Consider the following 13,928-nt stretch of genomic DNA (forward strand, 5'->3'; position numbering starts at 1 on the left):
CCATATTTACTTCATCAAAAAATAAAAGTTTGGCTACTTGATAACCATTAACTACAAGGTAAACAGATGTAAAACCATAGCATTGTACATTAAAGGCATTCTTACTGATTAATGTTAATAATAATAATAAAAAAATCAATACTGTACTCACGAGAATCAAGTTACATTCAAGATGAAATTATCAAGGCAAGACAGATGGAGTCTTTAAAATATATTTCAATATATTAAATACTAGCCTACATGTGGCCTAGTGCATATTTACAAGTTAGCATTAACCTAAAATTACAGAACACAATAAATCACCTTCACAGATGAGAAAACAAAAGAGGAAAAAAAATATGATTTAAGACTATAATCCACAGCCTCTCCTAGGTTTACATCATCAGCGTTGCTGCTCATAAGCGACGTGTTGGCTCGCGGGCGGTCCCACCCACGACCACCGAGGCGGGAGACGGTCACAGAGACATGTCGTCGGGCAGCGAGCACTCGGACAGCGAGCGCTCCCGCCGCTCGCGCGTGGTGATGTGGTTGAGGAGGTCAATCGCCGTCACGACGCCAAACACCATCTGCCTCGGACAGGCCGAGCCATCAGCCATATCTACACAGAGAGGGACGGAGGGGGGGAGAGGAGGGAAGGGGGAGAGAGAGAGAGAGAGAGAGAGAGAGAGAGAGAGAGAGAGAGAGAGAGAGAGAGAGAGAGAGAGAGAGAGAGAGAGAGAGATGTTCGTAGGCCAGAGCAGCCGAGAATTTGTGAGACATACATCTGATTGCAACCCCAACATCCAAAACTGACTACAAGACGAAGAATGTGATTGTGAGATTGGTGTGTTGATGTTGTGACTGTGAGTGTGATTATGTACCCAGATGATCATAGTGATGATCACATACTCAACCACACACATACATACTTATGCACACAAATATATACATACATACTCAAGCACAAACATAAATACATTCTGACACACACACATACATCTCACACTCATATACATAGATACTTACATGTATATGTATGTATGTATATATGTGCATGCCTGTATGTATGTATGTATATGCATGTATATATGTATGTATATGCATGTATATGCATGAGAGTATGCATGCATGTGCAAGTGCTTAGTACCGGTATGTGCAAGTGAAGTATTCAATTTTGGCCTAGGCGGCTTCTCATAAAAGGGGTTACATTTTAATGCAAACACATTTTCTCTGTTATATTAATTTTATCAATTCACATACATTTCTTCAGTTTTGTTTTCTAGATAGAACAGAGTGCTTTGCATAGAACTCACACAGACAATCCAGAATAAATGCATTTTAAATTGAACTTCATAGCACAGTAAAATGTATCAAAAGTCAAGGGGTCTGAATATGTTTGCAAGGCAGTGTACATGAGGCTCCTGGTGTGAACTGGTGGACTTTGGGTTAGGTTACAGACAATTAGGTTGCACCCACAAAAAACACTGAAGCAAGCATTGGTGATTACATCTTCTCAAGGCTGTGAAAAAGATAGCTAAGCTTTTTCAGACTTATCATATAACATATATGTACATTTGACAAATCTTATCTCTTTCTAGAGATAAGGGAATCTATAAAGCCATGTTCAAGCAGCATTATCTGCTTTATTACAACGTATGGGGGGCAGTTTGCTAAAGGGACCCCCCAATACAGTGTTTGGATTGGCCGGGGCTGTTAATTTGGTGACTGGATAACTCACAGTCACTCGGAGACGAACCAGGAAACGCATTATTAATGACCCCTGAACCTTGCAGCTCTGGGTTTTTGTTGGTCGAGAGAGGATGGTCACCTGGCCAACAGAACAGAGCAAATGTTCCTGGGAAATTAGTTCTCTACTCATAGTGGCTCTCAAAGAGTGAAAAGGGGAAACCAAAGAGAAGGCTTAAGCGAGGCGCGTCAAGAGTAAGGCATGGGAGATGTGTGGTAAGGCAAGTGAGAGCATGTTGAAACAATTTAGAGAGAACAGCAATAACAAAACTAGTGTCATATTGAGGACAATGTAGCTTACACTGGATCTGCTCATGCACCACCAGTGCAAAGTGGTCTGTCTCGAGGATACGGGACAGCTTCCCCAGGTTGTCCGTCAGGCGCACCTGAGAGCAAAGTGTGGTGAGATTGAATATGTAGGCAATGAAATATGAAATATCCATTACATAAATATGTTTCATGTCTGCATTTCTGTCTGTCTGTCCACACCATGTGACCATGCACACGTGTTTCTACCCATGTGCGTGCATTTGACTGACCTGTTTGAATTGCTTGTAGAGCACCTTGCTGACAGGATCCGAGGGTCTGACCTTCCCAGCCAGCACAGAGGACAGCATGTTCCCCAGAGTCACCATTCCCAGGATCATACTGTGCAGAAACACACACACACACAGAGATAACAAACCCCTTAATCAGCTGCTGAGAATTGTCCTTGTGATAATGTAACTTTAGAACAAAGAGATTTACCCTGACTCGTCAACGACTGGGACCTGGTCGAACGCCTTCTCCTTCAGGATCTTAATTGTCTTCTGGCAGGACACTGAGGGCAGGACGGTGAGGGGGGCACACAGGTTCAGACCCTGGAGAGTCAGGTTCCACCACCTTATTGAGAGAGAGAGAGAGAGAGAGAGAGAGAGAGAGAGAGAGAGAGAGAGAGAGAGAGAGAGAGAGAGAGAGAGAGAGAGAGAGAGAGAGAGAGAGAGAGAGAGAGAGAGAGAGAAAGAAATGGGTGATTTAAAACCCATCCATGGTTTGGTCTTGTTGACGGTTTTTACCCACTGGGGTGACTGATGTTCCTCACCAGGGTTTGGAGACCATCGGGTCCTCTGGGCTGAGGAAGCCCTTCTCACACATCCACTTGTCACTCAGGAACTTGGACCTGGAGGCAAAGAGACCAGCATCAAATTTGAGCAGATTAAGCTCAGGGTGTCAAGTCAGGTGCATGTCTTAAGTCAGCGGTCTCTAATCGTGTGCCATGCAGGGCTGAGAGTCTGCAGGTTTTCACTCCAGCCAAAGACTACAGCAGGTGATTTCACTGATTAGTTCCTCTCTGGTTGCGCTAATCAGCAGTCTTTGGTTGGAACGAAAACCTGCACATGATTGGAGACCCCCTGTCTTAGATGCCCCCGTTCAAACATTCTGCCCATCCCGCTCTCTCCATCTCTTGCTGCATCTCTTACATGTAGTTGCGGATGGAGTCAGGCAGGATGACCACACAGCGCTGGCCCTCCTTCAGCTCCCGAGCCATCTTCACTGCTGCTGCCATGGCTGTGCCTGAGCTGCCGCCTGCAGAAACACGCATTATATAAAATGCATAATTAGAGGGAGCTAATAAACAGGGCATTCATAACCTATATATGATTGTTGGCAAACCTCAATGGCATCAGTTGGCAAGTGATTAGAACCTACCGCATAGAAGCCCCTCCTCTCTGATTATCCTGCGTGACATGGCAAAAGACTCTTCATCGTTAGACTTATACCATGTGTCGATCACCTAAAAAAAGTGGGCAGGGAAAACCAGGAACTCAGAGCACTCATATTCACGCATGTCACGCATCGCATGCTCAAAACACAACAACTGTGGCTGAATTATAAAAAGTTCTGAATTGCTGAAAAAAAAGCGTATATGCACATGCACGCATGCACACACACACACAAAACACACTCACACTCACAGATCTGTCCATCACTGTGGGGATAAAATCGTATCCAATGCCCTCTACTTCATATAGACTCTTATTGGTTTCATTCAAATCTTCTGGTTCAGCCAGGATCGAGCCCACGGGGTCCACAGCCACAATCTAAAACCAAACACAGACAAGACTGATGATCCTGTGGAAACATTGTCATTGATGTTTGTATGAGCAGAATATAAGCACATAGGCCCACTGGTGGTTATTTAAAGCTCTGATTATGCGTTCTGAGTTGGTAGGAGGGGCCGCTTCTGTTGGATGAGATGCAGTTGCATGCTGTCATAAAAATTCCTCTACCTAACTTGAAAACGCTTTGTGTTGAGTTTAGTGAAAACCTGCGTACTCTTGGCCCTCTATTACACATAGCTGCCTATCTCTGAACTAGATCATTTGTAACTTCACTGTTAAGCATATACAGTACATTGAGTGTACATTGACTACATTGAGTGATTGCTTTACATGCAAAGTTAATAAATATGAATCTTTATGATGATGGTTCTTTGGAGATGGCCTCCCTCGAGAGATCAGGCTAAGGGTTATGGCTCTTTGCAGTATAGAACTGTGCATTTTGTGCTTTGATACATGGGTTATTGATTAGCTTTGAGTAAAATTCCAATGACAGGTAGAGATGAGGTCAACATAAGTCTATCTATTAGCAAACCATGGCCATAGATTTATAAAAAAAAAATTTTTAAAAAGGCAACTGAAAGAGGTTGTTGATCACAGTGGAGTGTGAGCCTTGCCTTGATGTTGGGGCACTTCTCCTTCAACTTCCGGGCAATACCAGTGATGGTGCCGCCAGTACCAGCTCCAGCCACCAACATGTCCAATTTACCTGAAAGGAAAAGCACCTTTGCTTTTCTAATCTGCATAATGAGATTCATTATTGGGTACTTATTTGTGCCTAAAGTATACCAGAGAAAACAATGCAACATTCTGTCATGTGTCAGTCCTTCGTAAAAAAAATCTGAGCACCAACCATCACACTGCTCCAGGATCTCCTCGGCTGTGGTATCATAGTGAGCCAAGGGGTTGGATGGGTTACGGTACTGGTCGAGGATGTGCGAGTTGGGGATCTCATTCTTTAGACGCCAAGCCACACCCACATGGGATTCTGGCGAATCAAAGCGTGCAGAACTAGGGGTGCGCACAATCTCTGCGCCAAGAGCTCTCAACACATCCACCTGGAAGATAAGGTCGGATTTCAATTAAGACGCTGGCGCAAAATCTCCCACATAGGGAATTATATAAAAATAGCTGCCTCACCTTCTCCATGCTCATCTTCTCAGGCATGACAATGATGCAGCGATAGCCTTTCACTGTAGCTGCCAGGGCGAGGCCGATACCTGCCATCAACCAAGGACAGACAGGTGGTCATGGTTTGGCCATGTCACAAACAGATGCTACTGACTCTGTGCTTTTACGAGATATCTAAAACCATGGTCAACTCATAAACTAATGGTATGTTAGTGAGGCTGACAGTTGACAAGGCATGATGTTCACATGGTTACAGCGGGGATCAAACCTGTGATCTTTAAGTTATGGTTTAGTCTCTCTAGCCACTAGGCTACGCTGCTGCCAACAAGGTGTGTTGGTTGCTTAGGCACCAACTTTTCTCCAAGTTTTTCTTGATTTGGCCTCAAGTCAAACATTAAATGAATGTCTACTCTGCATCCTGCATGTTTCCCCATAATGTACCTGTGTTGCCAGAGGTGGGCTCGATGATTGTGTCTCCTGGTTTGAGGATCCCAGCTCTCTCGGCATCTTCCACCATCCGCAAGGCAATCCTGTCTTTCACACTGCCTCCCGCGTTGAAGAACTCACACTTGGCCACTACACACACACACACACACACACACACACACACACACACACACACACACACACACACACACACACACACACACACACACACACACACACACACACACACACACACACACACACACACACACACACACACACACACACACACAGAGAGAAGGACATTTTGAGTCACTGACTACTATGGTTACCAAGTGTGTTTGTTTCATTTTGAGTCTTATGTGTAGTACCTGTAGTATGTGAATTTTTTGCATCATTTTTATTATGACTCATTGTTACGGAAGCACTGTGGTGGCACCAGGGGAAACAAACCAATTAAGCTAAACACCCTTATTCCTTAAATCCCTGCACAATCAATTAGTCTACTTCATACTTTGCAACACCAGCCACTACAGTGAAAGCTGACCGAGCCAGAGGGTATTATGGGAAATGACTGAGCTAACATGAGCTGATTTTGGAAACACAAGTAGGGAGGGGTCGTCCAAAGGTCCAGAACTTCTCATGCGCACACTCTCTCTCCCTTGCACTCAGAAACCAGAAACCCATAACTATGCACTATGAAACTTTCCTTACACACGTACGCCAACACAATAGCCAAATGGCACAAATTCTTACAAGCTACAAATCCGCTGTGAACTAGACAGAGCAAAGAGTAATCCCAGTCACGTGAAAACCATGGAAGTATTGAAACAAGGTCCTTTGTCTCATTAAGCCACGGGAACAAACTGGGGCTTGACTTCCAACAATTAAGGGAGAGTAAAAAGGCATTCTTTGGGAGGCTTAAACTGATGCCTATGACAGGGCTCATCCTCGGTGAACCCAAAAACCCCACAGGGCTGCCAGTACAAGATGGTACAGCTGGGGAAATACTGTACCGATCAGGTCTCCACTGACCCAAACACCTTGCTGTTGGTTAAAAGAGCGCACCCGGTGTAGAAATCACCTGGACACCATCATACAAGGAGGTTGGCCAATATGTGCAACAACGACATGGGCCAAGTTGCCGTCTAGATTCTGAAAAAGGAGTACATGACACTTCTCTTTTCTCCTATGATTCCTCTTTCAGTTTGACCCCGGCTTCTGAACACGGATGCGGATGGAACCAATCATGTGGCCGTCACCCTATACCAGCCGCCGCTCCATGCCCCTCCCTTCTCTCTTCCATTTTGACCATGTTGGCTTCATCTCTGCCAGTCAAAAGAACAACAAGTCTTTCATGTTTACCTCCCCGTCCATGGGAGCCCACAACCTCAGACAAAACCCCTACAGTCACACAGCGGGAAACAGAGGGACACAAACAAGACACATGATACCTTAATGTTCCCTTGTTAACAAGCAGGGAGTAGGGAGTCAATCGGGAAAGGGAGAGTGGTATCAAAGGTCCCTGATAAAAGCAGTGAGGGCTTTTCCATTTGCACGTATCACTTTAGTAATTCCTCCATTTTGAAGTATAATGTTTGTCTGCATGCCATATTGCCTGAAAGAAGCCTTTCATAGCCTTGTGCCCAAAGATGGTACGGTGGTTAAGACCTGACTTTGCAATCTCAAGTACTGCTGAGCTACGATCAAATCCATCCGCAGCATTTTTCCCGTGTCCCTTAAACTCTGTAACCTTCTCAACTTTCTTGCTGTTCCGGTAGAAGAGAAAGACACTGATGTTAGAGGAGCAGAGTGCCTTCGCTCCCTGAAAGGGAAAAAAAAAAACTTGATCCTTACAGACCCTGTCCATCTTCCCCATACCATTTACACCACTAGGTGTCTGGGTTACGTGACACCTGTTGGCTTTGTGACACAAAATAACTGTGGGACAGCCAGCTGATGCTCCACAATGTGTAAATCACTCACAGTGACACACACACACACACACACACACACGTCTAAGAGTTATTTCAGGCAACAAACTCCAGGTCTGAGTTGGTGTCAAACTGGCCCATGAATACAAAAGATGAAAAAAAAAAAATAGCTGATTTCAAGACCAATTCGGAGACAGTAGTGTAAAAATATGAACTCATACCAACAGTGGAACAGAATATGTTTTATAAAATGTTTTGTAAAACAATTTGGCCGGATACACCTATAGCCATTGCATTTCCTTTTGCATGTGATAACAAGCACAGACTTCTCTCATAGCCTACTTTTGTTTGATTTTGAAATATTGCATCTCATTGCTTTTGTGATTAGCAAGTATCATGCTTTTCATGAGTGCGTACTGGATATGTTTCACAAGTATATGGGAATATTCACATGGATATGAGTGTGTCTGCGTGTATGTGTCAGCCTGTTTCACATCTTGACGTTGTGTATTGGCTGTATGAATGCAGTTACTCACAGATCTCACACTTGAGTCCAAAGGCTTTGGGGATCTTGTTCAGACGAACAAGTGGTGTGTCTCCAATCCACTTGAGGATGTTGGGGAGGATGCTGGGAGCCTTGGTGCTGTGATGTAGAGGACAGAAACTTGTATATAACCTTATAATTTATTCAGATATGTAGTGGTTCAAAATCCCAAACCTTCCCCAAAAGGAGGTACCACAGTTGGAACAGTGAACAAAATTTACTTCTCACCTATCAGAATGAAACATATTAATCATGTTAATATTCATTTTTGGACAATAATTTTTGATAATTCTGTAGTTGACATGTGCAAACGAACTAAGGAAGTATCTTGGTGAAAATGTGTTACTTTGCATCTTAATTGGAATACGATTTTTTGTTTTGTCATATTTCTTTTTTTATTAGTTATGCCAAAAACATTGGCTTGTTCAACAATATCTAAGCATGTAATTTGTGATAAGCTGTGACCCATTTGGCTCTCTAAAAACAAAAACAAAAGCCAAATGCAGCTTATTGATTACTAAAAACATCCCAAAATGAAAATGACACAACATATCAAGAAAACCTTCTGTAAATAACTAATGTTTAAGTAAAATGTAACATTTCATGCCTATACCTTTAGGGTAAATATGTAAACAATTTACCATCTACCAAACTTAATTTTACCAGAATTAGTGTCCAATAAATGAAATCATTTGGAGGACAAATTCTGTAACTCTCAAACTAATGTAATTTATGCATTACTGTTGAGAAATATAGGATATGTCCAAGACTATGTGCATCATAAATCAGTATTAACTTTTGGGTGAGGTGCACCTTTATGACACACTGGGAGACTGAACCGTCACAACAAGATAACAAATGCCTCACCCACAAGCCTCTCACATAGTAGCTGAAAAGGCAGTACTGTTACACCAAGGTTGAGTTTTAATTTATGCTCCACTTATGCAATCAACAGTGGAAGCAAGATAAAAACATCTCAACAAATGACAGTTTCAGTATTTTCAGAGGTTTTATTAGTGTTTGTGTCTCACCGTGCTGAGTGGCTATGAGGAGACTCAGAAACAGGCATGCCCAGCGTCCACGTGCATCTACTGGGCAAATCAGGGCGGATCCAGCTCCTCTCATCAATAGCCACATCTCCGTTCTCCAGCTCGTTCTCACTGCCACCCCTGTTGTCTTGGGACGATCCATTCCGAACCTTGTGACCGCCCTGGTCTCCATTTTCCACTGTGTTAGCATCCCCATTCATGTGGGTCTCAGAAAAGGACTTTTGCACTAGAAGGGCATCTGCATTTATGATGGACACCGCATTGGTCATGGCATCTCCACTGAGGAGAGTGTGTGCATTAAGGAGCTTAGCTGCATGGGGGCAGATAGCAGGAACAGGACCAGACTCTGTACTGGAAGGAACAGAAGGCATGGCTCACCTGTGAGGAGACAGGACATGTGTTACAACACACACACACACACACCTTAGGCAATCTTTTCTTACCCCAAGGGAGATAAAATGGAATAAATAAATGGAGTTGACATCATCTCCTTGTTTATTGTACAGCTATTCATTTTATATCAAGAGTAAGATATCTGACAGCTCTTTTGGTATTGTTGTTGTTTTGTTTTTTTTGTTTTTTTGTTTAAATGGCTCAGCATCCTGAGCCTTATTGCTGAGTTCATATTCCCCCATGAAGGCCTTGAGGAGGGTTAAGACTTATGAAAAGCCTCCTCCAGGAGCCATCCAACCACCTGGCAGCAGACTTTTAAGCCACTGAATGATAATATTTTTAGTTGCACTGACAGAAAGTTCAACCATTCGGTACACCCATACAGCATGATGGGCTGGATGGAAGGATCAATATCATTCCATACAGTCCAGGATAACATGGAGTCGACTGATATGGATTTTTGCACTCAATGACCTTAATGCCACAAAACAGACTGTGCTGTATTAACAGCTAAGGCTGGTGTGTGCCTCTCTCTCTGGGCTGCACATGGTAGAAAATACCACCCAACAGGTTTTCTTGGTGGGCTGTAAGGTAGCCAAGCCATTAAGATGAGGCTGTTACATAATATAGTACACAGTATCCATCCACAGTGGCAGTTGCCTGAAATCCTCTGGGAAGGTAAAATGTGCACACACACACACACACACACACACACACACACACACACACAGGTCAGCAAGTCAAGTAATAGCGAAGGAAAAGCTGACCCACAGAAAAACAAAAAGAAACAACATATTTGTTAACAACTCTTTGTAGGAGAACCTCAGGTTATAGCTGCTAACAAACTGCCACCAAAACCATTTCCTTTTACTACGACACTATGAATAGATTTGCTCTGTGACCGCGTCCTTTAAGCAGCTTGGCTGGTGTCTTGGCCCTGCAACCTGAAGCCCCTGCACCCATAGGGGTGTGTCTCTGTGCCGCAGCCGACACCGCTCCTCGTGAGCGTGGCAATAACGCAATGTGCAGAAACTGATACTGCACAGTACTCAAGACGACCAAAGCTCAAACACGTGAGGGTGATCAAAACCATATCAACAATGTAAATGAATGAGGAGTCACCGAGGATATTTAAATCAGATACAGCTGATGGATAAGATGGGCCGAGGTCCATGTGTGAACTTAATGAAGTCACTCAAAGATAGGAAACACAGAGCCATATATATATATATATATATATATATATATATATATATATATATATTTTTTTTTTTTTTTTTTTTTTTTTTATTATTATTATCATCATTATTATTATTATTATTGTTAGTAGTATTATTCGCATTCATTTGTTTTATATTATTATTATATTATTATTATTATTATTATATTGTTTTATTCATTAGTTTTATATTATGTACATTACCCTTATTTATCTTATTACCTCCTCCTTTTTATTGCCTTCTGTATTTATTTTTCCTTGGTACTGTTCTGCCAGTTGCTGCTGTGGCACCTGAATTTCCCCAAGGGGATTAATAAAGTGCTATCTTATACCTAATTATCATATAGTAATATAACATGATGGTGAAAGAGCCATTCTTTGTTTCATCAGCAACAGGATGAAGTCATCAGCAACAGGATGAAGTCATCTTCCCCAACAAACTTTAGTCCAACTAAACATTTATTTTTACCAGTGCTCTATGATTATTGGCTAAAGACAAAGAAAGAGCCAAGACACTCCCTGAATGAGGATTTTTGGTACAAACTCCCACTGGGCAGGATCTACCAAAGGGGGGGGGTTGCCTTTGATCAAAGGATATCAGAATATACCAGGAGACTGAGGGGATTATCTGGTGAGAAATTTACACAGCAACACATTTTTAATCTTTTCACTGCCTTGTCTTGTAAAATGACAGAGTGACTGAGACTGAAGCACCCACAGTGATCTCGAATAGGAGGATTTTATCCAAATCAGATGAAGTTATTAAGTTATTAATCTGTAAAAGTGACCTATGGCACACAACTGGCTCAGCTATGGACAAGTCTATATTAGGCTTAATAATTGTTCATCTAAAATAGATGGAAATGTTAAAAAATTAAAGCTTGTGTCACATCCAAAGTAGCCTTATAAGAGTAAGGAGCCTAAGTGTCAGAAATGCATTGCTATCCAAACACATTTTGGAGATGCAGCTTTGGAAGAGCACAGTGAAATGATAGCCTCCAGTCTTGTGCCCAGGCCTAACTGTTTGTAGTTTTCAAAAGCTATTCCATATAGGATACACTGGCCTGATGGGCTGATTATTGAGACTAACTTTAAAATGTATTAACTATTAGGCTCTGCTTCTGAGCAAATAACTAAGGATGTAGATATTTCTTCTTATTTTAAAGCCAATATTTGTTATAATACTATACACGAACACCTTTTCTTCTCTGTACAAAGCAATATAAGATTTAAGTGATGGGAAATGATACAACAGTATCTGAATAAGCCATGGGTCCGACTATAACCAGGCTACGCAGCCACCGATCACTTCATTTCATTCAGTAGCCTACCTTTTTTTTTTTTTTTTTTTTAATTCAACAGACAGCACCAACTGCAACCAAATGACAAAATTCTTTAGTTGCATTGATATAAACCTACATCAGTCTTTGTGAGTTATTCTTCGGTTAGAAATGCGAAATGTTAAACGTATTACAACCTTATAATTCGCGGATTTCAATGGAAAACTGATTGTTGGTGTATAACATCCCTGGTGTCATGTCCCAAATCTAAACAGACCACACTGGTGTAATTTTAGCATTAGTCTTGAAGATGATGCAATAACCGCACAGATTAACATTACGGTCATGGGCCACCAGTCTGAGGATGCTGTGGCGTAGCTGCGTTTCATCAGCCACTGGTAGGAGCCTCAAGTTACATTACAGCGGCAAAATGTTAATTATTAATTCTTATTTGGGATACTTAAAACACACACACACACACACATACAGAACAATACAGTTGGGTCAAGAAACCTCAATGCCATTGTCTGCGCAGCCTAAGTGATGGAGCGCATGTGCTGAATCACTCTGAGAAAACAAATCTTAACCATACTTCATGACAGTGTTAAATGTTTAATTTGAGAGACGCGCACTCACCTTTTCGTCAATAAAAGAGTGGCAGGTGGGTTCAATTACAAATCTGACCTCCCGTCCAGCGCAGATAAGACTGCATCAGCCCGCAGCTCACACGTTTTAAAGGGAGACATCGCAAGCGAACCCGATTGGACAAGCCCTCTCTGATGTCGTCGTGGATTGGCCGGAGTGGGGGCGTTTATGTCTTCGCCCTCCAATCAGCGCTCACATACTTGTCGGGCCCCCGCCTCGGACCGAGGACTCTTCCATAAAGAGGCAATTTAAATGTTTGAGGTTGGTTGGCCTGGCATGCTCGACACATGTTCTCCAGAACAAAACTAACTCGTTTTTGTTATCAGTAAAGTCTTCAAGTACAGACACAAGCCGCTTGTCTGTATCTGGGGCCAGTTGCATAAAGATAGACCTAATCTGACCTTAAATCAAACTTGCTATAGTAGGCTATATTTACCTGTTCCTACTAATTCTTGATTGTTGTAGATCTCTAATGGGTTGTTTCCGTCTCTAAAGACTAACTCTAAGTAACAAGTAAAGTTCATGAACTGAACAAACCATGTGTTGGAGGCCTTACTAAACAAACAGTGCAGCTGGTAAAATATCAAATGCAGGCTGTTTGTTGTTTATTTTTTCCTGAGAAGCACAGTCTTCTTTCAACCCTGTCCTGTTGCAGCATGAGCCAACCTTAATTTACTTTGCAGTGGCCAGTGCCAGATGTGGCTCCACCACTGAGAGCCTGCTCAACAACAAAAACATGTGGTTATGAAGACTTCACAGGCCTTTTCAAATTTGTGTGCGCAGGCATTTTCCTAGACCCAGATAAACATCATGGCCAGGCACATGGTAAGAAAAAAAACCTAGGCTGTGCTGAACGTTTCTTTCACCCACTGACATTTATTTGTCCTGGAGTGATCTTCCCTAAAGAAAAATCACTGGAATCTTCATAGGGACTTCATGTGTGTCTGCGGTACTCAACAGTATGTTTATAGTGACCTTGTCTTACTTGGTGGTATTTTTTATGTCCTGTAGTGTCACTATAATATTCCAATGCCATATTACATAGATCTGCTGTGACATTTGTTTTGCATCCTTCTAAAATGTGTTATAGGATTACTGCAGTTCTTTTTTGTAACCATTGTGCTTTCTTATATCCTGAGAGCAAAGGGAAGAATCAGGCAATCTGACGAATCAACCAGGAAGTCAGACAACCTCAAAACTGAAAAAGAAATTGATAGTGGAAGTGAAGTTAAAAGGGAATGGGGAAGAAAAACTAAAGAACTCTTTTCCATTAGTTGGTGTGTCTGAGCATGCCAACTCAAAGCAGCTACTGTGAGTTTGGCAAGTCACCAGTGCTCACCAAAAGGAAATCTAATCATAATAACTACTAGGGCAGAACCTTAATATAGATAAGCTCTCTACTTAGGTTTTATACACCATGTGTGCCAATCAGGCTACACAGCTACTTTTCTGCAATTTATTGCAGCTTAACTAGCTTGGTGTT

The 13,928-nt window shown here is 42.2% G+C and overlaps 1 protein-coding gene across 1 annotated transcript; it reads right to left on the reverse strand.

The window, feature by feature from the left end:
• Positions 1-314: 314 nt before the first annotated feature.
• cbsb (cystathionine beta-synthase b) lies at positions 315-12,491 on the reverse strand. The gene is made up of 15 exons (XM_071919732.2): positions 12,437-12,491; positions 8,891-9,286; positions 7,852-7,958; positions 5,397-5,531; positions 4,965-5,044; positions 4,678-4,882; positions 4,442-4,533; positions 3,681-3,806; positions 3,415-3,499; positions 3,186-3,291; positions 2,807-2,884; positions 2,473-2,607; positions 2,265-2,373; positions 2,027-2,111; positions 315-598 (listed from the first exon to the last, which is right to left on the reverse strand). The coding sequence occupies exons 2-15, from the start codon at positions 9,277-9,279 to the stop codon at positions 456-458; spliced, it is 1,875 nt and encodes a 624-aa protein (XP_071775833.1). The 5' UTR covers positions 9,280-9,286; positions 12,437-12,491; the 3' UTR covers positions 315-455.
• Between the last annotated feature and the right edge of the window lie 1,437 nt (positions 12,492-13,928).

This window comes from Centroberyx gerrardi, chromosome 10, assembly GCF_048128805.1.
Source record: "Centroberyx gerrardi isolate f3 chromosome 10, fCenGer3.hap1.cur.20231027, whole genome shotgun sequence".
Lineage (NCBI taxonomy): Eukaryota > Metazoa > Chordata > Actinopteri > Beryciformes > Berycidae > Centroberyx > Centroberyx gerrardi.

Bases quoted from the DNA above. Each gene is read 5' to 3' on its own strand.
- cbsb (XM_071919732.2), bottom strand. From the start codon at position 9,279: ATGCCTTCTGTTCCTTCCAGTACAGAGTCTGGTCCTGTTCCTGCTATC. The intron at 2,608-2,806 runs GTGAGGAACATC...TCTCTCAATAAG, and splicing joins CCGATGGTCTCCAAACCCTG to GTGGTGGAACCTGACTCTCC. The intron at 599-2,026 runs GTAAGCTACATT...CTCTCTGTGTAG, and splicing joins GGTGCATGAGCAGATCCAGT to ATATGGCTGATGGCTCGGCC.